The sequence below is a fragment of the Emydura macquarii genome, unplaced genomic scaffold (genome assembly GCF_026122565.2).
Source record: "Emydura macquarii macquarii isolate MOO-44397 ecotype Brisbane River unplaced genomic scaffold, CSIRO-AGI_Emac_v2 contig_378, whole genome shotgun sequence".
NCBI classification, from domain to species: domain Eukaryota; kingdom Metazoa; phylum Chordata; order Testudines; family Chelidae; genus Emydura; species Emydura macquarii.
Genome location: NW_027130515.1, coordinates 653,039 through 677,879, shown reverse-complemented (window position 1 = coordinate 677,879; position 24,841 = coordinate 653,039). Strand labels below are relative to the sequence as shown.

The following is a 24,841-nucleotide window of genomic DNA, read 5'->3' as shown; positions in this document are numbered from 1 at the left end:
GGAGCGCTGCAGGGCCGGGGAGCCTGGTCGGCCAGGTCTGCAGCTCCAGGGCCAACGCTGGGGGCGGGCAGAGCTGGGAGCCTGGCTCAGCTGGGGGCTTCCAGGGCTGAGGCTCTGGGCAGGGCCGGGAACAGGTCTTCCCGCCCTGCCTCTTTCTGCCAGATGAAGCTTTGGGAGTCCTCAGAGAGGTGCAGGTGGGCTGCGGGGCCATACCCCGAATCTCTGAATCCCCAGCCAGGCCGCACGGCCCTTGCAGGCGTCCAAACAGGGCCAGCACCCAGCCCCGTCCGTAACGGCAGGTGCTCGTGCCGAGACCTTGCACGGGAGTAGAAGGTTAATTTCAGCTACAGATGTTTGGCTGATCACCTTTATAGCGGCGGCTGAAGAGATGCCAAGGGTTGGCGCGTATCTGCCAGCAGCTGGGGCACGCTGCGGATCGGTGGGGCAGCTGTGAATAGAAGAGAGGCGCTGGAAACGCAGCTAGAGCCGAGGCTGTCCCGCCCTTTACCTGCACCAAGGGCGTCCGCTCAGCAGCAGTGCCTGCTGCCCCGGGGCCCGAGGTGCACCCACGCCGGGGAGGAGGCGTGACTATGCCAGGTGTATAATAGCACTGCATGGCACTTTGCAGGCAGATACGGACCCTGCCCTGAGCAGCTTGCTGTTGGGGCGGGGCGGGGAAGCCAGTCCCAGGCCATGGGGTAGGTGCCGACTGGGGGGAAGGGAGCCGGCTATGGAGAGAGTTAATGAAGAATTAGGCTAGGTGGTATCCGTGCTCGAAGGGCTGTGTAAAGAGAGGCGGGCCGAGGGGTCTCTCCCAGTCTGGAGCAGCAGTGGGTGCTGTCCCTGCCCCCCCACAAACCAGGCTCCAGGCTGGCCCTTTCTCTTTTGCTGGGTCAGCTACTTCTTGGAACCCCTCCCCCCATTTGGTTCTGATGTTGCAAGCTGGTGGGAGGGGGCCGTGCTGGGGGGTCTGGAGAGCCCAGGCTGAGCGGAGTTCAGTGAAAACTTCACTTGGCAAGAAACTTTGCATTTTCCCGGTGGTTCTCTTCTGAAAGGTTCGAATGGAGCAGCTCTTTGCCGGGGCGGGTGGATTCTTTTTATTACATGTATTGAAATATTTTGCCCACAGCCAGTGTTCTCCAGCAAATGAAAAATGTAAATCGTGTCCGGATAAAATTGTTTTTGTTCTTTTGCAAAAACGCAAAGACATTTTTGGCAAAAAAAGTGTGTGTTTGAAAAGCGGCCCTTCCCCGTCCTCCCCCCAGCCCCTCTCCTTCGGAAAACTCGGAACAGCCCCAGCTGGAGGGGGAGTGAGAGGGAGTGCTGGGGGGTGGAGAGCGGCTCCAGGAGCGTGGGTGAAGGGGAAGGCGAGACGCACCAGGGGCTGGTGCAGGAAAGGAACAGTGCGGTGGGGGTAGAATCCGTTGAGGGGCTTGAAAGTGACTCTGGCCCTGGATGTGGGAAAAGGGGGAGCTGGTCCTGCTGCCCCCCCCGGGAGGGGTTGGTGTGAGCCAGGCCCTGCTGCTCTTTGTCCGTCTGTGCAACACTGACACTTTCGGGGGGAAGGGCCCCACATTCAATGTCCAGCCCTTAATGTGGCTGAGGCTGGCACATGCCTGAGTCTGCAGGCAGCCGGCTCCGGCTGCGGGGGGCGGCCACAGGGAACCCGGGGGCTGGGCGGGTGGAAAGGGAGGGTGGGGGCGTGGCTGGGGTGGGTGGGAGGGGGCCTGATGCCGTGCAGACACGCCCCCCGAGCGACAGGCCCCTCCCACCTGCCCCAGCCACGCCCCCCGCCCACAGACGCGTTGTCCCTGCAGAGCCCGGGTCTGGGCAGCAGGGGGAGCCCAGTCGCGTGAGGCTAGCAGCGCTGCGCCTGCGCACGGAGGCCGCGCTGAGTGGATGAGCGGGCGGGATCGCCCCGCCCCCTAGGCTATATAGCAAGCTGGGGGGAGGGGGGCGCGCGGAGCTAGAGGGAGAGAGAGACCCGCACCGCCGGGCCCGGCGCGAGCAGGTGAGAGGGGCCGTGCGGGCGGGGGGGTGCGGTGCGGTGCGGTGCGGTGCGGTGCTGCCCGGGGGGGCCGTGCGGGGGGGGGGGCGGCCTGGGCGGTGCTGCCCGGGGGGGCCGTGCGGGGGGGGGGGGGCGGGCTGTGCGGTGCTGCCCCGGGGGGGCGGTGCGGAGCCGGGCCGGGCCGGGGGGGGCTGTGCGGTGTGTGTGGGGTGCTGCCCCGGGGGGCGCGGCGCGGTGCGGTGCGGGGATCGGGCTCCAGCCCGGGCGGCTCTGGCCGCGCTCCCGCAGCGCGGTGGGTCCCGCTGTCGCCTGAGGCCGGGCCGGGCCGGTAGCGCGCGGCGGGGGTTGCTCCGCGAGGCGGTGGCGAAGGGCCCGGCCCGGCACGGCCGGTACGGCCCGGCACTGCCTGCCGCATCCCCCCTGCTCCGGGCCGCGGTCCCCGGCGCGGGTCCTGGCCGGCGCGGTCGGGCTGGTCCCGGTCCCGGTCCCGGTCCCGGGGAGTTTCGAGCCGGGGCTCCGGCTGAGTCCGGCTCTGCTCCCGGCGCGGCGCGGCTCGCGGGCGGCAGTGTGTCCGGCGGCGCTGCCTGTCCCGCAGGCTCGGGCCGGCCCCGCTTCGCGGCTGTCCCCGCGGTTCCCGGCGGGCAGGGCTTCCCGCGGAGCGGGGCGGTTCATCGCTCGCTCTCCGCCCGCAGGTCCGCCCCGGCTGAGTGCGGCGAGCAGCGAACCCCGAGCCCCTTCCCGTCCGTGCGCCGCCCCCGCCGAGACTCGCCTGCCCGGGCGAGGGGACGCTCCAGGTTGGTCGGGGCTGCCCTGCCTGGGGACGGACGGAGCCGGGAGCAGACGGGGGGTCCCTGCAGCGGAGCCGGGAGCAGCTCGGCTCGTTCCCCTGGCCGAGGCCTGGCAGCCCGGGGCAGAGCTGCTCTTCCTGGAGCCGGGGGAAGGCAGCGGGGTGTGCTCGGGGTTTGCCAGCCCGCCGGAGCCGGGGGGCGGAGAGCTGCCTCCAGGATGTGTCACTGGAGGATGCAGGCCCAGCATTCCCTCCTTTTAAGGCTGTTCTTCGCTCGTCAGGTTCCTGAGACTGGCAGGGGGCGTTACACAGGAACGGGCTTTTCTCTTCCAAAAACGGAGAGACTCTGGCCCGAGTCCAGTGCTCCTGGCAGAGAGGTGACGAAGAGCCCCAGCCGCAGTCTGCTGGGCTGGTGCACACAGTCGGGATGCAGCAGGTCGACCCGGACTCCTGGCCCCCACGCCATGTGGGGATTGATAGGGCACCAGGACTAGCTCTGTGGTGTGCGTCAGCTCTGACCTGCAGCACCCCTTCTCGCAGCTCTGTTGATGTGCTGGGCAGCGCCCCTGCTAACCTGCTGCTGGCCCCCCCCCCCACCCCCCCAGGAGCTCTGGCAATGCCAGGGGGAGCCACCAGTACCCTAAACTACACGCCTAGCCTGGTCTCCCGAGGACTGACCCACTGGTCTCCCATGGGAGGTTCTGAGGAGCCAGGCGGGCCAGATGTGCTGGCCCAGTTCTGTGCATTCTCTCCCTGCCTCCATCTCCGCATCCCGCGGCTGACACTAGCTACAGCTGCTCGCCACGATCCACCTTCCTGCGGGCGGGGAAAGGAGCCCGTTATTCGTCCCCATGTGCTGTGTGGCTCTTGCGCCTCACTCTGCCTTTGGGGTGTTGGTGGCTGCCTGTCACTGTAGCATCTGAACACACCTGGGTGTGACTTCCCAGCCTGCCTGTCCGTGAGCCAGCTGCCATTGGCGTCTTGTGGGAAGCCTCCACTCCCAGAGGTGTGTCCAGGGCCAGCCTGGTGCTGGAGGGTAGAGGGTACCCTGGCGCGCTGGTGCTGCACTAGCTGGCCTTGGGAGGGGTTTGCTTCAGTACAGGGGGTGCGGGGAGCTGCTTATCTGGTGCGCTTCCAGTGCTGCAGGGGGACAAGCCCCGGTCAAATCCTCTGTGCAGAGAGATCCTTTAGCCAAAGAGCTGAGATTCCTGCCGCAGCCTGCAGCAAAGGGCCCAGCTCAGGCAGCTCAGCCCGGGGGGGGGGGCGGAGAGGGGGTTGTTCAGTCTCCTCCCCTCTTCCTAGCTGAACACATTCATCTCCCAGTCCCATGGAGATGAGGTCTTAAGCTGCAGCTGAACTCTACCTGGGGCCTGGTGGCACGGGCATTTCTGGGTTGCCTGGGCATGGTGCGGCCCTGGCTAGGCCCGTGAGGGAAGCAGATCAGGTCTGGCCCAAGGCAGCGTCTGGATGTGGGGGGAGGGGAGCCCAGATCCCAGCCCAGCAAGTGTCCGTCTAGGGAATGTCTGAGGCGCTGCAGCGTCTCGTCTCTTCGCGTCCCTCCCAGTTCCAGCTCTGATGAGCAACCAGCAGAACAGGCTGGTGTCATCTTACATGCCTTATATAGCCTGCACGCTGCCTGGGAGAGCTGGGAACGGGCAGGCATTCCTCCCCCGGGCCCTGGATCTTATCCGACACCCCCTCCCCTCCCGCTTTGCAGTGGGGGAACGGGAGTGTGGACCATGTTGCCCAAGTGTAGGCGTCGTGGGGCAGAATCTCCATCCATCAGTGCAGCCCGGGAGGGAGGGAGGAGAACCCGAGAGCTCACTGCAGCTCCTGTCAGCTGAGCGGCTGGGTGGTGACTCTGGGAGTTGAGTGGGTTGGCAGCTGTGCAGGGAACTGCTGGCCTGCAGTGCAGGGATTCCCTTCCCTGGGCAAACCCAGCCCTGTGCACACTGGGTGATGGGATTGCTCCAGGCTGGTAATTTTCTCCTACTGGACTGAAGTCTGTCCCCACGTGCATCAGCCTGGCCTCTCTGAATCGGGGCCAGCTGGTATCAAGCAGTGCTGACTTGGCTGATAAACGGGTTTCCAAACCCTGCTGTCGCTGCCCTGGTGGCCGGTGGCTCGGTGAGCGCTGTGTGCTGGCTGCAGAGGGGTGCCCGGCCAGACGCACGGGCTGCTCAGTGGCTGCGAATGCTGGGGCTCCCGCTGATTCTGGGTCAAGTGCTGGAGAAGGGTCGGCCCTTCTCCCTGTGATGGCCTGCGCTGGCCTGGCACCCTCTAGCAGTGTCAGTGGGGAGATGGTGATGGGCAACTCTCCCCTTGTTCCATAGCCAGTGGGTGGCTGGGACTGGCCCCCAGCACCCAGAGCAGAGCTGGTCCCGGGGAGCTTGCCTTGCTCCTCCTAACTGCCTGAATCTTCTCTTCTCCCCTCAGAAATGAGCACCATGGACTCCTATAAAGTGATGCTGGATGGGCCGGCGCCCTGGGGATTCAGGCTGCAGGGGGGGAAGGACTTCAACATGCCCCTCTCCATCTCCAGGGTAAGAACTGCTGCCCCAGCCCCTTCACCGGCCATGCTGCGGCTACGCCCTGCGTGGGGCGCGAGCCCCTCCCCTGCCTGGCCCGTAGCTAATGCTGGCACCCTTGACAAGAACAGGGATGCTGCTCGTCCTGTCAGCGGGTCGGGCTCTTGGTTTTCCATGCGTGGCCGCTGCTGCCCGTGGGGGGGGCTGCCTTCCTGCTCAGATGCGACTTGCGTAGCTCCTGGCTGTGGCAGCCTGGCGCTCGGGGCAGGGAGCTGCTGTGGGATGAGTGGTCTGCCCAGGGGCTGTGGGCTAGCTCTGAGGGGCTGGGCTCTGGCTCCACATAGCCGGGGGCTGGCCTGAGCCTTGAGATGAACAGCGGGAGTCGTGGCACACTGGGCCTGCTCGTTCTCACTGCTGCTTTCTGGGGACCACCGGCAGTTTCATTCTGCCGTCCACCATGGGCTACGTTTGGAGAGCCGAGGTCCCACTCTGCCCTGGGTCCCTTCTCCCAGCCCTGTGGCCCTGCACGCTCCACCAGCACTGACCCTAGCTGTGCGCCTTGCCCACGCTGGGAGGGGCTGTCTTCAGAAGGTGGATTCCTGGGCCTGGAGTCAGTGGGCTGCCAGTTAACTCCCGGGCGGGCGAGGCCGCTCCTCGAGCCGTGTGTGCTGTGCCGTAGAGCCTGGTGGAGAGGGGGAATGGCTCTGCTGGCATCGGGGTGGCAGTGTCTGGAGGAAACCCGTTTGTTTGGGTCTTGGTGCAGTTCCCCAGCTTGGCCAAGGACTGGGCTCCCCCGTGGCCCCAGGCTGGCGCGGCAGTACAGGGAGCCGGCACTGTCGTGGCATCGTGTGCCGGGCCGTGGATCTGTGGCTAGCACTAATGATGCCCCTGCCTTGCCATGCAAGGCTCTTTGTGCCGGCTCCCTGGGCCCAGGCTCTGCCTCTGAGTCAGGAGCGGTTCTGCTGCTTTGCAAGCCCTGCCTGGGCCGGGGGCTCATGAGCCTGTGGCTGGAGGGTTAGCAGATGGCCTGCCCCACGTGGAGCTGCCTTATAAGCCTTGGAATGTGGCATGTCGGGGCCGCGCTGCTCGTGGCCGGTTGGCAAAGGAGTGTGTTTCTCTAGGAGCTGAAGGGTCTGGAGGCAGGCGCAGGCTCTGCCTGAGGGTTCCTCCTGCGTGTCCTGATGCACCCCAGCAGTGAGCTGCTGTGTGATGGGGAGGGGCCTCTGGCTGCCCCTCTGCCATGTGCTGTCCCAGTCCTGTGGGCTCCGCTCATGGCCCCTGGGGACACCCGCTGGGGGGCTCCCTGCAGAGACTGCCTCCACGGCTTTGTTCTCCACCAGTGTTGGTTGGCTAGCTGCCAGCTGTAAACAAAAGGCCTGGCTGGGGAGAGGAGTCTGCAGGCAGCCCAGCCATGGCCTCCTGGAGCCCCCTCACTGCCAGCAGAGCGGGGTGGGACGTGCATCCTCCCGCAGCTACCAGCACCAGCTCAGCCAGGAACGCAGCCTGGCTGGGCCCCCTGAATGCCAGCAGAGAAGGGGCTCCTGGTGCGGCCGGCCAGTGGCGCTGGCTGAGGGGCTAGCCCTGCTGTTCCGAAGGGCCGCAAAGGCAAAGCCCCCCGCCTCCCTGCAGAGAGCTCTTCCCGCCGGCTTGGGGGGCAGTTCCCTGCCTGTGGCAGCCAGAGCCCCGCTCTGCCCCCTCTCAGCTGCAGTTTGCTTTAAGAGCCCCGGACCTGTCAGCCCCAAAGGAGTTGCAGCTTCCTGCAGGGATGTGTTCATCGAGGGCCAGGTGCTGGGGCCAGGCGCGGACCTTGGCAAACCCTTCCCATGCTGCGGGGGTGCTGCCCAGCAAGGCTGGGGAATGGCAGGTGGGCCTGGTCACAGAGGATCTGGGGTTAGTGTTGGGCTGGTGGGAAGGGCTGGGAGTGAGTCCCAGCAGAGCAGACTGCAGGAGACTCTGAGGCAGGTAGCAGTAGGGAGGAGCTGGCACTGGCCCCTGCAGAGCTTGTGGGAGAAGGTGCAGAGCAGACGTGGGAGGGATGGCAGGGCCGGCTAGACCTCTTGGCAACTGAACGAGGGTTCAGTGCAGCTCTCTGGGCTCTCTGCTAACCGCAATGGGCTGGGCTTTAACCGGCGCTTCCCTAGACTGCTGCAAGGGCTTCCTGTGCGGTGTCCAGTTAACAAATCAGCCCGACAGTTGGGACAGCCCTGCCAGAGGGTCCCCGCCAACGCTGGGCGAGGAGTGGGCAAGTCTCCATCGGGGTCTGTCTCAGTGGGACGCCCTGACGGGAGCAATGGTGCAAAGCGGGGGGGCTGCGGCCCAGAGGCCCAGCGTAAGCCCCTTCTCTCTGGCTGCTCAGTTCCCTTGCCCAGGCAGCTGGCCCAGCGTCTGCTACTGGAGACAGGCTGAGCGTGCCACGGCTCCGCCAGGCCCCTCAGCCCAGCTCCCCGTGTTGGCCTGGCAGAGGGGCCGACGTGGCGCCTAGAGGAGCTCGCCTATGGCCAGGCGCTTCCTAGCCCCGGCGCTGCCTGCCAGCGACCCAGCCCGTGTGCGCCCACTGCCTTCAGAGCCACTCTTGCTGCACTCAGGCCTGGTGCTCCCGGGGAGGGTGACTTGTGGCAGCAAAGCTTTCTCCACCTCCTGTGAAGAGGTGTGGCCCCCTGCCCTGCCCTCTGGCTGGGCACTGCATCCCCAGCAGAGGGGCTGGTGGTCCTGGGGCATGGGTGCGCTCGCTGGGGGGAGCAGGGGGTGAGAGACGGGAGCAGGTGGGGAGTCGTGCCTGGCGGTCTCAGCTGTTCCCGGCCTGTGCTGTGGAAGCCAAGGAGAACTGCTGAGGTCAGGTACAGGAAGGATAAAAATACGCCCCTGGCTGTCAGTGGCCATGGGGGGGAGGGGCGGCCCGGGAAGCTTCTGGCCCCGTGGTCCCATGGCTCAGGTGATGGGTGATGCCGTTGGGCTGGGAGCCGAGGTGCCTTGGGGCCAGGCTGGAATCACTGGACTGCTCCCCGCCCGCGGCTCGCTGAGAACGGCTGTGCCGGGGCCCTGACTCCTGTGGCTGCAGGCGTGGCTGCCCCCCCACAGACAGGGCTGGCCATGGGGGTGGGAGCTGCCTGAGCCAGTTGTGGAAGGGAGGCCTCAGCCGCGAGGGGCAGACGGGGCCTGCAGGAAGGGAGCTGCCCCTCGCGGCGTTGGGGAGGCAGGAAGTGGAAGACGAAGGCTCTCGGGCCTGGCGTGCTTGCCAGGCTGCTGCCAAACGGGCGGCCCCTGAGCCGCGGCCCCTCTGGCGCAGAGGTGCTGAGCAGAAGGGTGTGTAAGGGGGCCAGGGTCCCACGGCCCAGCCCTTTGACCCCCTCCTTTCCTGGGCAGGTGTACGAGTGCCTCTGCTGTGCCCTGGCAGTCCAGCAGCTCCCCTTCCTCCCCACAGAGCCATCGGGGAGTTGCTGGCAGCTGAGTGCAGGCTGGTTTCTGCAGCCCTGCGTGGGTCTCTCCCCAGAGCCCTGGGCTGAGCATGGCTGGAGGGAGAGCACTCCGGGCGGGGGCTGCCAGGAGGGCCCCAGGCTGCTGGTAGGCAGGCCTGTGGCCAGCTTGCCTGGCTTCCTGCTTGTGTAGGGTTGGGTGATGCCGGCTCACATCAGGAGGAGAGGGCTCGGCCAGGCTGCTCCCGCCGGGCTGGGACACGTCTGCTTCGGTGCCCCGGGGCGGGTGTCTGCACTAGCCTCTGTCTGAAAGCTGCTCCCACTGAGCAGATCCCGCCGCTGCCACCAGCAGCTCCCCAGCGTATTCTGGCAGCTGGGGAATGATGCTGGGTTCTGGACACCCTGCTCAGGGCAGGCCTGGTGGCCAGCTCTGCACCTGGCTCTGTCAGTGTGGCGTGCTGGGCTGTAACTGCCCCTGGAGGGCAGGACGTCCTGTCCTGTCCTGTCCCTGTGCAGAGAGGGCAGGGCCGGGGGGAGGTGTGTCTGTCTGGTGCTTGGCAGCTGGGATTTTCCAGCCCTTGGTGTGGTGCTGGGAGTCCAGCTCGGTCCTTTTATGTTCATGTTGAGCTGGACTTGAGAAAATACTTGGTCTTAATCCAAGAGCTTTGAGCTGCCCCTCCCGGGGAGCAGGCATGACTACAGGCCATGTATCGCGCTTGTCTGCATGCCAGCGTCCTGGAGCCGTGCACGCGTCACGCCGGGGCGGATAGGTGCACCGGCCCCTGCAGCTGGCCGGCTGGGCACCACAGAAGGGAGTCTGTCCAGGCAGAAGAGGCATCGGAAGGAGAGGCTGTGGCGTGCATTTCTGCCGCTGGGCTGAGCAAGCTGCCGGCGGGGAGCCAGTCTCGTTCCCACAGTCTCTTTCAGCCCCACTGCCCCAGGGCTGCCATGGCTGTGAGCTGAGCCCGGGGCCAGCGTGTACCCCTCTAGGCAGGGTGCACCCCTCTTGCTGACCCCGGGGCCCCTGTGTGTGGGCTGTGTGGCTGGTTCTGAGCGCCCGGCTGCTCCCCGGGGCTGGGAGCAGAGGACGTGGTGCTGCAGGAGTGCTGAAGCAGGGTTAATGTCTCCCTGCCCTGGGCTGGGATGAGGTAATGTCTCCGCCTGCTGAGGAGGAAGATGAATGGGATCAGCCCAGCAGGAGAGCCGTGCTTCCTGGGGAGGTGAAGCTGGGGTCTGCTTGGGCTGGGCTGGCTCCTGCCCCATCCCCCTCCCGCCCAGCCCAGCAGCCTAGGAAATGCCTGTGGTTACCCGTGACACATGGCTGTGCTAGGGGAGGCTCTGACTCACTTCCCTGGCCCTCCCCAGGGACCCCCAGAGACGGCGCTAATAGCGTCTAGCGCAATTCCTGCCCGCGCTGGGGCCGGCCGGCTCCTTTGCCCTGGGCTTGGGACCTTCCTGCCCTTGCCGGGGGCGGCTCAGCATGGGCAGAGCGCCAGTGGGGCCGGCGGAGGGGAGGAGCGCGCAGGTGTGGGGTGCCTAGCTTTCCAGTGAGCCCTGCCCACGCAGCCTCTGCCCCAGGGACTCTGGGCGCCTGGTCCCTGCAGATGGCACCTGGTCAAGGTGCATGCCGCCTCCTGACCTGACCTGCCTGGGTGGGAGGAGGTGGGCGTGGGGAGAACAGCATGGGGGCTGGAAGGGACTCAGCCCCTCAGATCTGTCTCTGGGCTGCCTCTGTGTTTTCTTGCACGGGGTGGAGGGGCTGGGCATTCAGCAGGCACTGCCAGCGCCTCTCCCCAGTTGCCAGGTGGCGGTGGGAGCTCGCGGCTGGGCAGGGGAAAGGTAGCAGGGAGGCAATGCCTCCGCTCCTCTGCCTGCTGCCTGTGCTCCTGCGGACCTGGAGGTGCCTGACTCGTCCTTGGGAGCTGAGCTAACCCTAACCCTAACGAGGGTGCTGTGCCTGGAGAGCCCTAGTGCTGGTAGGGAAGGGGGCCCTAGGAGGAGAGCAAGTGCGGCCCCCTCCCCCCCAGGCAGAGCCGACCTTCCTACCCCCTTGCCCCCTCTTGTTGCTGAACCTCAGAGGCACTGACACTTCCCCTGAGGCGAGGGGGAAGTGGGTTTTCTTTTCAGAAAGCTGCAGCCCGTAGGGCTGAGAGTGGGCAGCCCCGGCTCTTGCGCGGGCAGCGTGCCTCACACCGCCCAGGGGCTGGTGACACCACCGCTGAAACTGGGAAGTGCAGCTTGGGCTTGTTCTGTCGATCTCTGTGGTCTGAGGGTCGAACCGAGTCCTGCAGCCCTACAACACTAAACCGGTTTCCGTCTCCATGCCTGTGGTGTTGGGACGGGGTCTGTGTCTTCCTTTTCTGCTGCTTCCTCCGGTGCTGTGCTCCCGCGCTGTCCGGCCCTGGTCCGTGCAGCGGCTCTGGCTCTGGCGCAGGGCAGGCTTGGGGGATCTCCTGCCACTTCTCCCAGCAGCTCCTGTCTTTCCTGGGGAGACTGTGCTGTGACACTGTCTCTCCCTCCGCCTGCCCTGCAGCTGACCCCGGGGGGCAAGGCAGCCCAGGCCGGCGTGGGCGTGGGCGACTGGGTGCTGAGCATAGACGGCGAGAACACGGGCAGCATGACTCACATCGAAGCACAGAACAAGATCCGCGCCTGTGGAGACCAGCTGTCCCTCGGCCTGAGCAGGTACCAGTCCGCACTGTCTGCCCCGGGACACGTGAGAGCACCCCTTACCCCTCCGCGGGCTCCAGGCCTAACCCAGTCAACGTAGGGCCCCCCCACTTTTCCAGTTCTAGGGCTCCGGGCAAAAGACACCCGCCCAGACCCGGTTCCGTTTGTGGGGCCTTTTACCAGTGACAGCCCTGCAGTCGTGTCCCGAACCTTTTCTGTATTAACCGTTCCCAAAGCAGAGCACACGGGCCCTGTGTCCAGTGCCCCCCGCTCCCAAGAAGGAAGCCGAACGTCCCTCCAGCTCCTGCACTGGGTGCTGAGCAGGGTGCTGAGGTCTGGCAGCTCTGACTTGGCCTGTGTGCTGCAGTTAGGTTCCCAGAGCAGGGCTGTTTGTCTGTCCGGGGTAACAAGCTGCTGCGTCACCACAGCCACGCCCCGTAGGAAAGCCTGGTCCTGGCGAGTGGCCAGCGTAGCCCCCTCCCGGCAGGCAGGACCCTCTGCCAGAGACGCAGGCAGGGCTGAAGCGTGCCCAGGCTGCCGTGAGCTGTGGCTCCGGGAATGAGCAAGTGACGGGGCAGTGCTGGGGGGGGCGAGGGGTCCTGGGCTCTGGGATCCAGCCCTTAGCTCCGCCTGACTTGACCATTCACAGCCTGGTGTGCAGCCAGCCTGGAAAAGGCTCCCTGGCGGCTTGCCCAATTGTCTCTGCTAGAAGCCTGGGTCAGCCCCTCTTCTGGGGGAATACTGGTTACACCCCCTACTCCCACAGCAGCCCATAAAGAGCCAGTGGGGGGAAAGAGTTCCCCGGCCCGACCTCAGCATTCACCTCGGCTCCATGTGTTCTCCTGCAGAGTCCAGAGCCTCCTGGGGAAGTCACAGAAGGTATGTGCTGCTTTTATGCCAGGGCCATGGCAATGGCTCTGCCCCATGGTGCATGGCAACCCCCGTTGCTTTGATGGCAGAACGTGTCTTGTCTGGGCCCTTCCTGCAGTCAGCATGGCTTCCGAGGGCACCAGCGGCTGGGATTGCTGGGGGTGGAGGAGTGGTTGGCTGGCTGGGCTGATGCCGGTCCCTTCTCCCCGAGAATATAGGAGGGCATGACTGGGCATTGTAACCTGTGACACCCCCAGGGCTGTGCTCGCCTCTCGCAGGCGGGGCTGGCCCGGAGCTTCCCTCGGAGGGAAGCAGGGCCAGACCCAGCCAGGAAGCTGCCTTCCAGCGTCAGTATTTGCTCGCTGCCTGGGAGTTTCCCTGGCACTGGGCTTGGTAGCTCCTGGGGGGTGGGGTGGGCTTCAGGCCACCCGTGCCCTGCATGGTCTGGGCAGGTATCTCTGTGTCCGAGGTGGTGCCTGAGCTCTCGGCCCGTCCCTGGGGGGTGGGGAGGGTGTCTCTGAGCGAGCTCTCTGCCTGACCCTCCTCTGCCAGGTGTCGCCCATGCTTGGCATGCGACATGTCCCTCCCTCTGCTGCCATCCGGATCCGGTTCCTGGGCTCACACTTCCCTTCAGCCACGTGGTGCTGTCTGTCCGGGGCCCTAGCTGGGTGCCAGCCAGGGGTACAGCAGCGCCTGGTCGAGCCCAGATGCAGTTGGTGGCTCTGAGGTGCCGGAAGCTGTTGGCCTCCGGGCAGGCCTGTGAGACCCGGGTGACCAGTGGTGCAAGTGCAGGCCTGGCTTTCTAGCATGGCTGCCCCGTGGGCTGCCCCTGCTCTTGGGCACGGGGGGCTGGCAGGGCCCGCATGCTGCCTGACGCTGAGCCCGTGTGCTGTGTTTTGTCTCCTGCTCAGGATCCGTTCCCCTGCTCCCAGCCCCCGAAATATAACTTCGTTCCTAGCACCTCCCTCAACAAAACGGCGCGGCCCTTTGGGGCCAGCCCCGTGCCGAACTCGCTGCCTGGGCTGGTGACGAAACCTGTGATGCACACGGCCCCCGCGCCCACCTGCACCCCCCAGCACAATGGGTATGTTGCTGTCCATCTCCCGCGCAGCAGCCTGGCCGGCTGGGCTGGGACATGGCCCTGGAAGGGCTGGCCTGGTCGTGCCCACCCCCGCCGGGACGCCCTGCCCCTTCTGTGTGTGCTGCACCCGTGCATGCTGGATTGTCCTGTGCATGCGGCGTGCCCCGTGCACCCTCTGGCGGGCAGGCCCTGTGGGGAGGGGGGGGGGGCTGGACTCCTGCCCCGGCTCTAGGAGTGTTTACACTCCCGCTGTGTCAGTGACCCCTGGTGGCTGGTTCTGGTATTGCGCTGCAAAAATCAGCACCCCCCGGCCCCCCCCCCCCCCCCCCCCCCCCGACCTAATTCAGGTGTAGACTGGCCGCCCTGTCTCGATGGCCAGACTGGGGGCAGGGGTCCCTTTGGAAGGGGCTGTGTGGGTTGGGAGCTGAGGTCTGGCCGCCAGGCCTGTCTGAGGAGCCGTGCCCTGCAGCAGGGGAAGGCAGAGGGCTTGTTCCGACAGAGCCGAGCCCCAGCCTGGAGCCTTCCCTGCCAGCTGACTTATGCTGGGCTCCCTGAGCCTGGCTAGCTGCTGGCCGGACTCCCTGGGCACAGGTCCCCCCATCAGCTGTGCTCTGGGCTCTCCCGCCCGTCTTTGCGGCCTCCTGGGGATGGGACAGCCGCTGTGTAGTGGAGCCACAGGTGTGGGCTGACTTGCCTGGTGGGGACCCTGCCCCAAGAGGGGAGAGGCCCGCTCTCCTGAGCTCAGGACTCCAGTCGTGCTACTTGTGCTGCCGTCAGCATGTGCCTGGGCTGGCCTGGTTCTCCTGGGAGCCCTGAGAGTGGGGGTGCGGCAGGGTCCCCACTGTGCCGCGCTGTCTCGGGGTGTCTGCTCTGAGCTGGGCTGTCTGTTCCGGCTGTGAGAGCTGGTGTGGGGAGCTCGGGGGGCCCCTGAGCCTGGCCCGTGAACGGGTGCTCTCCTCTCTGCACTGCTGTTACTTGGCCTGCTGGGCTCCCCACCCCCCCGGTGCGTGGCTGCGGAGAGCTGGCTGGCCGTCCCCTCCTGGCCAGAGAGCAGCCTAACCCTGGGGCGCCCTGCACGCAGCTTGGAGAAACCCCATTGGAGTAGGTGCCCCGGAGCTCCCCACTTGCCAGGGCCTGCCTGTCGGAGTGTGAGCTACCCTCTGTCGCTGACTCTGTCTGTCCCTCTCCTTTGGCTGCTCGGGGGCCGCTGCCAGCTAAGCCATCTCAGGTGCTGCTGGCTGGGCAGTGGGCACTGGGTGAGGCCTGGGGCGTAGGGAGGGCTGGGCCTTTCTCCGTCACACTCTTCAGGGGTCTCTTGCGGGTGCAGTTGGTCTAATCTTTCTCCCCCCTCCTCTTCTCTCTCTTCTCCCCCACCTCTGCAGGTGCAGAACTTTGACAAGTCAGTAAGCCTTTTCCTCTTCTCCTACTCCCCTGCATGCTGCACCCCTTTCCGCCCCACGGCTGGGCTGGCTAGCGCCCGGGTCCTATATATCTTGGCTTTAATAAGGGTTTTCATACCATCTCCCATGACCTGCTCATAAACAAACTAGGGAAATGCAGCCTAGCTGGAGTTACTGTAAGGCGGGTGCAGAACTGGCTGGAAAACCGTTCCCAGAGAGTGGTTAGCCACGCTGGAAGGGCATATCAAGTGGGGTCCCCCAGGGAGCAGTGCTGGGTGTGGGTCTGTCCAGTATCGAGTGGGGTCTCCCAGGGAGCGGGTCTGGGTGTGGGTCTGTCCAGTGTCGCCCTCAGTGATTTCGACAGTGGTAGAGAGCGCACTGCAGTGTGTGTGGCTGCTATCACGCGTGGAGGGGCTGCACATGCTCCAGGGGCCAGGAGTACCATCCAGAATGATCTGCAGAAAGGGTCTGACGTGAACAGGATGAATTCACTGAGGACCAATGCGCAGGGCTGCACTGGGGAAGGCACCACCTGGGCAATGAGTCCTGGGAAGGAGCCGTGCGGGAAGGGCGCTGGGGTCATGTGGCTCACCAGCTAAATGAGTTAGTGTCACACTCACGCACAGAGCAGCCCGCGTTGTGGGGTGTGTGAGCAGGACACAAGAAGTCATTCTTCCGCTCCACGCCCTGCCAGCTAGGCCTCAGCTGGAGTGCTGTGTCCAGCGCTGGGCGTCGGGAAAGATGTGGACAAAGTGGAGGAAGGCCAGATTAGAGCAACACGTCCTACGGGTCTCTGTGCCCTCCCCCACTGCTGACCTGCCCGGCTGGTGCCCAGTCCCCTCTGCTCTCGAGCTGGTCCTGCTGCCTTGCGGTGTCCTTCCTCTCTGCCGGGGCAGTGCCTCTGGCCCAGGTTGGGGAGGGGCATGGCCTGTGCACTCTGTGTCCCCTGTAGCTGCCGCTTCCCTGCATCTGTCTGACCCCGTCCCCAGGCCTGCTCCTGAAGCCCTTGGGTCTTGTCTCTAAAGGCTCCGGGCACAGCCCCAAGTGCCAGGTCCTGTGCCAGGGGTCCTGGCCGACGGAAGTAGATGGCTGTAGCAAAGGCCTAGGGAGAGCGTCCCAATCCAGCACCTGCCTGGGCTGTGGCCGCTGATGCTGCTCCTCCACAGCCAGTGGCCGCTCTGGTGCTGAGTAGGGAGCTGGGTTGCTGCAGGAGGAGCAGGCCCGGGGAAGTGTTGCATGGAGCGTGGTGCCAGGGCGGAGGGGCCCGGGGCCCGTCTGGGGGATCGCAAGGAGGGGGCGCTCTGGCTGTTGCTGACTTGGGGACCCTGACGCTGCTTGGCACTGCCGGAGCTGGGGATGGGTGTCTGGAGAGCAGCCTGGTGTCCCTGGCCAGGCGCTGTGGGGGTGGGAGGACGTTGCCTCTGCCCGGGAATGTGCTCTGTGCGCCCAGAAAGTGTGGGGCAGCCTGTGCCCTGGATGGCTCATGCCCCCTCAGCCCCAGTATGGAGCCAGCTGCCGGGCTCTGCCCCCCAGGCTGCCCAGCGCGGCTGCCAGCCAAGGTGTTGCTCTGGTCCTGCTGGTCCCATGGAGTGTGGGCGGGGGCTCTCGCTCGGCTCTTCCGCGGGGTGGGATTTTAACCTGACTCTCTCGTGCTCTCTTCTTGTCTCTCCTGGCCCTAGGGTCAGTGCCATCCTGCCGGAGGGGAAAACTCAGCCCTGTGCAGACCTGGGCCGCTCCTGCCTGGAGGATGAGTAAGGGCGGGGGGGTGGGCGTGCCCCAGTCTGTGCTCTGCTGCTCGTTCCTACGTTGTGCTGTGGCTTCTCCGGGCCCCGAGGGAAGGCGTCAGTGGGGTGACGGTCCAGGAAGGAGGGGAGCAGAGCTCCATGTGGGGGTGGGCGGGGGCATCTCGGTGCTGTGGCTAGTGTTGGTTTGTGTCGGAGTGCTGTGCCGTGCTGTGCTGGGGGGTGCCCAGGTCCCTGTTGGTGGGTGACAGCAGGGGCGGGGGCACTCCGGGTTCTGCTGCTCGCCCTCCCCATCCTGCCTGGCGTGGGGTGCGCCGTGTGTGGTGGCTGAGCGCCCTGCCCTCCTGTCTGCGCACAGGCACTCTCTGCGGCTAGTGGGCCCCCGGGCCGGCCTTCCCCATGACGCCAGCAAAAAGCGGTTGATGGAGGACACGGAGGACTGGCAGCCTCGCACCGGCACCACACAGTCCCGCTCCTTCCGCATCCTGGCCCAGCTCACTGGCACAGAGTTCAGTAAGTGCCTCCCTCTGGTCCTGGCTCATGTGGGCTGAGCCCTGCCCCTGCCTGGCCTGGCCTGGCCTGGCCGGACGCCCTGCTCTGATGTCGGGACCAGACAGGCCTAGCAGCTTCCATGGCAGAGGGGCGGGAGGCCTGCACAGTCCCTGGCTCCCTGCTGAGCGGGGGCAGACGGCTCTCGGGCGGCTGCGTGGGATGGGTGCTCTTCCCCGGCAGCGTGCCAGATGCTCTCTCCCCAGGGCTCTGTGGGCCTGCCTCAGACCGGCCCATGCTGCTCCTGGAGTCTGGCTGACTCCCCAGGCACCTTGTGCTGCCCCTTCGCGTCCTTGCAGTGCAGCTGGCTGGGGCATGGAGCCGCCCGGGCAGCCAGACCTTGGGTTGCGGGCTGGTGACTGCAGGCTTTTCCTTCCCCTCTGCTGAGCAGCTCTGAGGCATCAGACCTTGACTCTCTCTCTCCTTCTCTCCTGCTGCTCTCAGTGCAAGACCCAGATGATGAGCATGTTAGAAAAGCCAGGTAAGGGCTGTGGGCACTGGGGTAACCGCATGGGCCCTGCCTGGGGTTGTCCCTGCTCCCCAGGCTCTGCCACTCCTGGGCAACACTGGCCTCCCTGGCATGGCCTTTAGCTTCGCTGGAGGGGCCGGGCGGGGGTCCTGGTACGTGCCCTGCCTGGTTGGGTTGCATGACGTCAGGTGGCTGCTCTTTCTTGTCCTGATTTCAGCCGCTAGAGCCTTTTCCTTCCTCTCGCTCTAACCTCTCCTCCTCCCTCTGTCTGTCTCCTTCCTTCCTTCCAGAGAAAAGCTGGTCACTGAGCTGCAGAGCCCCCGCTACACTTGCCTGCGCGACTGGCACCACCAGCGTTCCGCCGTCTCTCTCAACATGAAAGCCTGAGCGGGTCCTGCCCTCGCTCCTGGGCGCCTGCACCTCTCCAGCCCCAGGCTGTCCCGGCCCCCCCACATGCGTTTGCCTGGGGCGGCTAAACGTACCCGGCTGGGAACTGTCCAGGCTCTGCCTGTCTCGGGCGCTGGCAGGAAGTGTTATTGTGTTGCACTGTGCAGGGTGGGCCCTGCTCTGACCCCATAAACCGCCCACTCCCCAGGGGAGCAGAGGGGCTCCAGTCCTCCCCGTCCTTGCCCTGGACATGCTAGGCTTCCCAAGAGCCCAGCCCCTCAGCATCTGGGCTGCCCAGAGCGAAGGGCACTCAGGCGCCAGAACTTGAGCCAGTGGGAGCTGGGCCTGCGTGGCACTGAGGCCAGCTGCCCCTGCTCCCTGGTGGCCCGGAGCTGCCTGGTTCCCAGGTGTCCTTGGGCTGTGAGGGCATGTCCAGCACCCAGCAGGCTGCCTGGGACAGGCCGAGCCCCGAGCCCAGATGTGGTGTGGGCTGCTGCTGCTTCTCCCCTGTCCATGGCTGGCACCGTGTCCTGGCCCCTGCCCGCCAGGCTGGATACCGATAGCAGAGGGGGGGACTGCAGTTCCTGGGCCTCTCCTGCCATCTCTGCCTTCCCCCACCTGGCAGTGAGGCCTGAGCAGGCTGGCCTGGCCTCTCCCTTTTAATGGCCAGGCTAGTCTAGGTTCCTGCTGGGCTCTCCTTGCTCACCCGGAGTAGCAGGGACCTGGGGCTGCGGTGGGTCTAGAGTGAACATCCACCCCGGGTCTGGCGCCGTGGAGAGGCGTGGTGCATAGCGCTTGGCGACCGACTGTGGGGTGGGGTCTGTGCCAGGCTGTGCCAGTGATGCTGGGCCCTGGGCTCTGGAAGGCTGTAGTCGTGCGCGCCAAGTCACCCACTGCTGGGGAGCCGCGGGGGCTGGGGCTGGGCCCTGGGTCTGCCCAGCACAGCTGCTCTGCACAGAGATCAGTCGGCCTGTTCTGTGGTAAAATAAATGTGCCTGTTGGTGTAGCCGGCTCCTAGTTGTCATTGCTGCGAGGCGGGACCCTCAGGCGCCAGTTCTGCATGGCTGGCCAGCGCTCTCCTTCCCCTTCCCGTGTGGGGCTTGTCCCACCGCTGCCTGGACAGCCCAGTGCAGCACCTTGTCCCAGCCGGGGCTGAGCGCAGGAGTGGGGGGCTTTGCCAGAGCTGGCTGGGGGAGCCTCTCCGCCCAGCACCCCTCTCCTTAGCTCTGAACCCGCCGGCCACGTCCTGCAGTGAAACCAGCCCCCAGCACCAGGCTGCTTGCGAAGGCTGAGGTGCTCATCTACTCTGGGCTGGGGCAGACCAAGCCCAGGCTATGGGCTCCTGGCACTGCCCCCCTCAGGGTATTGCCACAGGCTGCAGAATGGGCATCCAGTAGCTGCTGCTCTGCATAGGGCACAGCTCCACTCAGCATCCCTGCCCCCAAGGAGGGACTGTCCCCGTCTGCCATGGGGACCAGGGCTTGGCTGGGACATTGGCCCTGGTGACCTGGGTGGAGTGGCCCTGGATCCTGGGAGACCACCAAAGGTGAGGAAGGGCTGGCACCGAGCTCCCCCTCCCTGGGGCGAGCTGCCTCTCGCTTTCCCCAGGCTGAGCAGTGAGCTGCAAGGCCAAACTCATCCGCTGGGTACGCGCTTGCTGGCCCTGTGCCCCCAGGCAGGGAGCCCGCATTCCCCGGCCGGCGCCGCTGGGAGCTGTGGCTGGTGCCTCCCATCATGCCTGGCAGCTCCCAGCAGGGATCCACCAGCTGCTCCGTCCTTCCAGTATCTTATGGTGACGTGCGCCTTTCTGGGCTGGCCTGCAGCTGGGTGCCCTGGAATCGGGGCGCTCAGGCCCCTCGCGGGTAGGAGACCTTTGTGCTTGCCCCCAGGGAGGAAGAAACCAGAGACTGAAAGAAAAGCCCCTTGTGGTGGGCTGGACCTAAGGGGCAGAGCAGCTGGGGGTGCTGCCCTCGGCCATGCCAGGGGGTGCTGCCCTCCATACCCTGTTGGGAGGCGTGACCGGGTCATGGATCCCCAGCGCGAGTGTGTGGGACCCCTCCTGAAGTGAGCGTGGGGCGCTGAGCCCCAGCGTGAGCCGGCAGGCTGCTGCTCCTGCAGCCCCGGGGGTCAGCATGGCCGCTCGGGGCAGCGCTGGCCATTGCCAGGTCTGTTCTGCAGGCTCCTCCCGCGGCTGGGGGCCCGGCTCTGCGGCTGGGTGCGGACAGCGAGCAGGAAGCGCTCCCGGCCTGGCCATGGGGCGGTGCTGGGGTAGCGCGGCAGTACGGGGGTCACTGACCAACCAAACCAGCCAGCAAGGGTGCTGCCACACAGCGGGCCGGGGCTGGCCACCTGGCATGGGCAGCGGGTGCTCTGCGCCTGCTGGGGGTGAGGGAGCAGCGGCCAGCTGGGGGCTTGATTAATTGGTTGTTCTGTAGCCAGGTCTCTGGGCCGGAGCCGTCGCTGGTGGGAGCACTGAAGGTGGACCCTGATCACGGTAAGCAGGGCTGCAGCGCCTGGCCTGGGGCCCCGGGCGCCGTTGGCACCACCTCTCCCAGCTGCAGGGCAGAGTGGAGCTTTGCTGCCCCAGGTGCCCAGCCAGCCCAGGAAAGGGGCCGGGGGCCCAGGGCAGGGGCAGATCTCAGCCGCCAGCCCTTTGTGGGGGGCAGTGGGGAGAGGCGGCTGTGCCCGGTTCCTGGGCTGTCTGCAGCCTGCGTGCCGGCGAGGCCGCGGTAGGGCTCTGCAGGCTCCCGGGTCCCCTGGGAAACGCTCTGCGCACTCTTCTAGGCTCTGCAGCTCCCAGGACCGCAGCCGCCCCGGGCCCTGCCAGCCGCCCCCCCTGGGCCGTGGACCCTTCCTTCGCTGAGCGCTACGCTCCTGACAAGACCAGCACCGTGCTGAGCAAGCACAGCCAGCCGGCCCTGCCGACGCCCATGCAGAGCCGCAGCTCCATCGTCCAGGCGGCGCAGCAGGGCCCCGAGGGCCCCAGCAAGACGCCCATCTGCTACCACTGCAACAAGGTCATCCGGTGAGTGGGGCTGGCGCCGTGGGCCTGGCCTGGCTTCCTCCAGCATGCTGGGGGCTGCTGGCTGCGCCGGGGATGGCCCGGCAGCTCCCTGGCTGGGCTGGGGGGGGGCTGCGTAGGGGGTCTGGCGGGGGGGCGCCAGTGGGGAGAGCTGCTGCCAGGCTGGTGCACGTGCTAACTCCGCCCCTGCCTCTAGGGGACGCTACCTGGTGGCACTGGGGCACTACTACCACCCGGAGGAGTTCACCTGCTGCCAGTGCAGGAAGGTGCTGGACGAGGGCGGCTTCTTCGAGGAGAAGGGCTCCGTCTTCTGCCCCAAGTGCTACGACATGCGCTACGCCCCCAGCTGTGCCAAGTGCAAGAAGAAGATCGGGGGGGTGAGTCTGGCCCGCCCTGCCCTACTCACCCTGGCTGCCAAGGCTTCCCCTGGCGTCCCGGTCGCTGGCGGGGCCCTGCTCTCCCTCCTTCGGCCTTGTCCCGGCTGGGGGGAGCCGAGGGTGCGGGGCCCAGCGGGGCCGTGCAGGGCTCCGTGCGGCGGGCGGGTGCGCAGCTGACGGGGGCGTTCGCTTTCCCAGGAGATCATGCACGCTCTGAAGATGACCTGGCACGTGCAGTGCTTCACCTGTGCTGCCTGCAGAACGGCCATCCGCAACCGCGCCTTCTACATGGAGGAGGGGCAGCCCTACTGCGAGAGAGGTAGGGGGCCTGGCCTCTGCCCCAGCCCGGGGATGCTGGGCTGGCTGGGGGGCTGAGCGTGGCGTGGGGCGGGTGGAGGAAGCGTCTAGTGACCCCTGCAGCCCCCGGGATTGCATGGGACTCGCAGAGCGGCTGCAGCTGCCACGGGTGGGGACAGGAGCCCAGCCGTCAGTGCCCCACGCCAGACACCCCGTGGCAAAGACACGGGCATCCCCCTCCCAGCCACCGCTGCTGGCCTGGCCCTGGTGATGGTTGCTGGGCACAGGCAGAGCGAGCAGGTTGCCATGGTGATGAGAGTGTAGCTGCTACATCAAAGCTGCACGCTGCACAGCACCCTGGGAAATGTGGTCCCCCCCTTCTGACCTGCTCTGCCTTCCCGGGAATGTTCCACGGGCTGGGCGGGGGAGCTCTGGGGGCGGATGCTCTGCCGGACCCCCTGCCCTCCCCCCCGGCAGCAGCAGAGACAGTGAAATCTGGGGGGCAGAGCGAGCGGGGTGGGGGGCAGCAGCACATGCAGACAGAGGTGGGGGCTCGGCCTGCTCCTTGCTGGCTCCCGGCCCCCTGCAGCAAACGATTCTCGAGGCTGCAGGCTGTCCTGCGGCTGGGCCGGGGCACGGGTGGAACTGTCACCGTGGGTCAGGGATGGCCACCCCCGACCTGAGCACGGACACCTCTTAGTGCCGGGCTCAAATAGCCACCTGCAGGGCTCCAGGCCGTGCTCCTGTCCGTGTCCCGCTGCTCGGGGAGCCCCCCTGTCAGCTGCCTGCCCAGCCCCGCGCTCTCCCCCCAGATTACGAGAAGATGTTCGGCACAAAATGTCGCGGCTGCGACTTCAAGATCGATGCCGGCGACCGGTTCCTGGAGGCGCTGGGGTTCAGCTGGCACGACACCTGCTTCGTCTGTGCGGTGAGCGTGAAGTCTTGCAGCCCGTGGGCTTGGCTCAGCCTGGGGCGAGAGGGGCTGGACTCTCTCCCCCAGGGGCCCCCTGACCAGTAAGGGCCTGCACCCCTGCCAGGGTGGGACTTCCTGGGAGGCACAGGACATGTGCCCTGCACCAGCCTCTTCCCAGGCAGGGGCGTGAGCAGGGCACAGCTGCTGGGGGAAGGATTGGCCCGGTCAGCACTTGCCTCTTGGGCAGACCTGGGCCAGTCTCTGGCCACGTGTGCCCCATGCCAGCCCGAGTGCTGGGGCAGGACTGGTGTGGGTCCAGGCCAGGCCCCCGGTGGTGGAATGGGATGCGGCGGAGGGAGAGCTGGGCTGTCCCGTCCCTGTTGACCATGTGCTCTCTCCCCTCAGATCTGCCAGGTCAACCTGGAAGGGAAGACGTTCTACTCCAAGAAGGACAAACCCCTGTGCAAGAGCCACGCCTTCTCCCACGTGTAGGAGGAAGGGCCAGCTGCCATGCCTCCCACCTGGCCTGTCTGCCCCTGTCTGCCCCTTCGCCCTCCCTCCACGGCAAGCAGCTGGTGCCCTAAGGAGCAGGGGCTGGAACCTACACGTCCTCTGTGCCTGCCTCTTCCCTAGGCACCAGCCTGCTCTGCCCTCCTCGGGGGCACAGCTGAGCCCCCGTTCCATGGGCCCTGAGCTCTTTCCACCAGCCCAGGGCTTGTCTTCTCACTGACCTGTGTTCTGTGCCCCTCCTCCCCCTCCCCCCCCCGGCTGTCTTAGCTGGGGCTGCAGGGCAGCAAGGCCTGGTTGGGACGCCTGTTCCCCCCTTTCAGTGCCTGCAGCCAGCTGGGCCGGGCAGTGCCCAGGCCCTGGGCCATGGCCCCACACTAAGCCCAGGGCTGCTCTGTCCCCAGGGATGACCAGCTGGGTCTATTCCTTCCCCCTCAGCTGCAGGGCCAGGCACCCTCAGAACAGCCCTGGTGCCTCTCGCCTGCCGGGGCTGCTTGCTGGCTGGGACCTGTGGCGTGGGTGGGGAAATGGTGTGGGGCTGTGCCCTGGGGGCTGTGGCTCTGCTCCTCCCTGGCCCTGCTGGGAGCCCCTGGGCCAGCTGTGCTAGGTGCCCTTTGCTTCACAGGCAGGCTCCCCGTACAGAGCCCGAGCCCAGCCCGTGCTGTTGCCGGGCCTTCGGTGCCCTGGAGCCGCTTCTCCCCACCAGGCACGGGCCTGCTGTGAAAACGGCTGGGCTTCTTCCCTGCCTCCACCCCGCCCTTCCTGCCGGGGCCCCAGAGGGCTGGCCCTGGGCTGCGTGGGTCTCTGCTCCCTCCCGTGTGGCTCAGAGGAAGGCTTTTCCCCTCTCCTGCCCCTAGAATCCCCCCCCCCCCCCGCCCGCACTGGGCTGGGCTGGCCTGGACTCTGCTGACCGGCGAGTGAGGGGAAGCTGAAATCAGTGTGGAAGAGGAACTGAACCCCCCCACCCACTCACACTCACACTCTTCCCTCAGCCCCAGCAGCTGCTGCGCCGCTTGGAAGATGGGGCAAGGAGCGGGGCCCTCTGCTAAGCAGGCGTCTTCCACGTCTCAGCCCTAGCCCCGGCGCTTGCTGGCAGCTCAGCCCCTCTTCCGTGGGCACCACGACACTTTCTACCAAAGAGCCCCGGCTGTTCCTGTAGCCCCTCCCAGAGCCGGCTGGCCAGGGGTCGGTGTGTGGGGCTGGGGAGCCACCGTGCTTTTAGTGCCTTAATAAACACTTCTCTGGCAAGCCGTGGGTGCGCCTGCAGGCTGTGGTTATTGCTGAGCTGAGCTTGCTGCCTGCGGAACCATGGGCGGGCCCCTGCTCCTTTCGAAGCCGCCTGCACTAAGCCATGGGGTGACATCTCCTGTTGCTCTCCGGGGGAAAATTGCCACCCGTCCTCCCTGCTTCCTTCTCCCAGCCCTGGGCCCTTTGCCCTGGGCAGGACTGAGGCTATCCCACCACACCCTCCCTGCTGGGAGGGACCAGCTCCCCTCTGCGGGGAGAAGTGGGGTGGGTCCCTGGGGGTGCTCCTGTGTGCCAGGAATCAGGTGTCCCCCACTACTGCGAGGATCAAATTCTGCTCACAAACCAATCCTGCCAGGCCTTCAGTGCTGCCTTTTATGCAGCTGCTAGCCTGGCGCAGCAGCTCCCCGTGTGCGCTGTATGAGGGGAATGAGAGAGGCCGGGGGCAGCCTGGCGCGCAGTTAGCAAATGGGTAAAATCACAGAGCTGAGCGGCAGCAGAAGAATCAAGGGGCGGCTGGTTCGCCATGTGCTAAGGGCAGCACTGCAGCTAAGGACAGAGCTGACACCTTCAATG

At 66.3% G+C, this 24,841-nt stretch overlaps 1 protein-coding gene across 3 annotated transcripts; it reads left to right on the top strand.

Annotated features, from left to right (window-relative positions):
* Positions 1 to 1,963: 1,963 nt before the first annotated feature.
* On the top strand, positions 1,964 to 24,585 carry PDLIM7 (PDZ and LIM domain 7). Of its 3 annotated transcripts, XM_067535168.1 has the most exons (16): positions 1,964 to 2,011; positions 2,701 to 2,802; positions 5,232 to 5,338; positions 11,270 to 11,421; positions 12,255 to 12,285; positions 13,188 to 13,360; positions 14,740 to 14,760; positions 16,437 to 16,508; positions 16,858 to 17,012; positions 17,493 to 17,529; positions 20,340 to 20,398; positions 20,689 to 20,929; positions 21,123 to 21,303; positions 21,502 to 21,622; positions 22,413 to 22,528; positions 22,919 to 24,585. In XM_067535168.1, the coding sequence occupies exons 3-16, from the start codon at positions 5,234 to 5,236 to the stop codon at positions 23,003 to 23,005; spliced, it is 1,551 nt and encodes a 516-aa protein (XP_067391269.1). In that variant the 5' UTR covers positions 1,964 to 2,011; positions 2,701 to 2,802; positions 5,232 to 5,233; the 3' UTR covers positions 23,006 to 24,585. The 3 variants fall into 3 exon arrangements, with proteins under 3 accessions (XP_067391269.1, XP_067391253.1, XP_067391260.1); XM_067535152.1 differs by lacking the exons at positions 14,740 to 14,760; positions 16,437 to 16,508; positions 16,858 to 17,012; positions 17,493 to 17,529; XM_067535159.1 differs by lacking the exons at positions 2,701 to 2,802; positions 14,740 to 14,760; positions 16,437 to 16,508; positions 16,858 to 17,012; positions 17,493 to 17,529 and having other exon boundaries at positions 1,975 to 2,011.
* Positions 24,586 to 24,841: the final 256 nt, after the last annotated feature.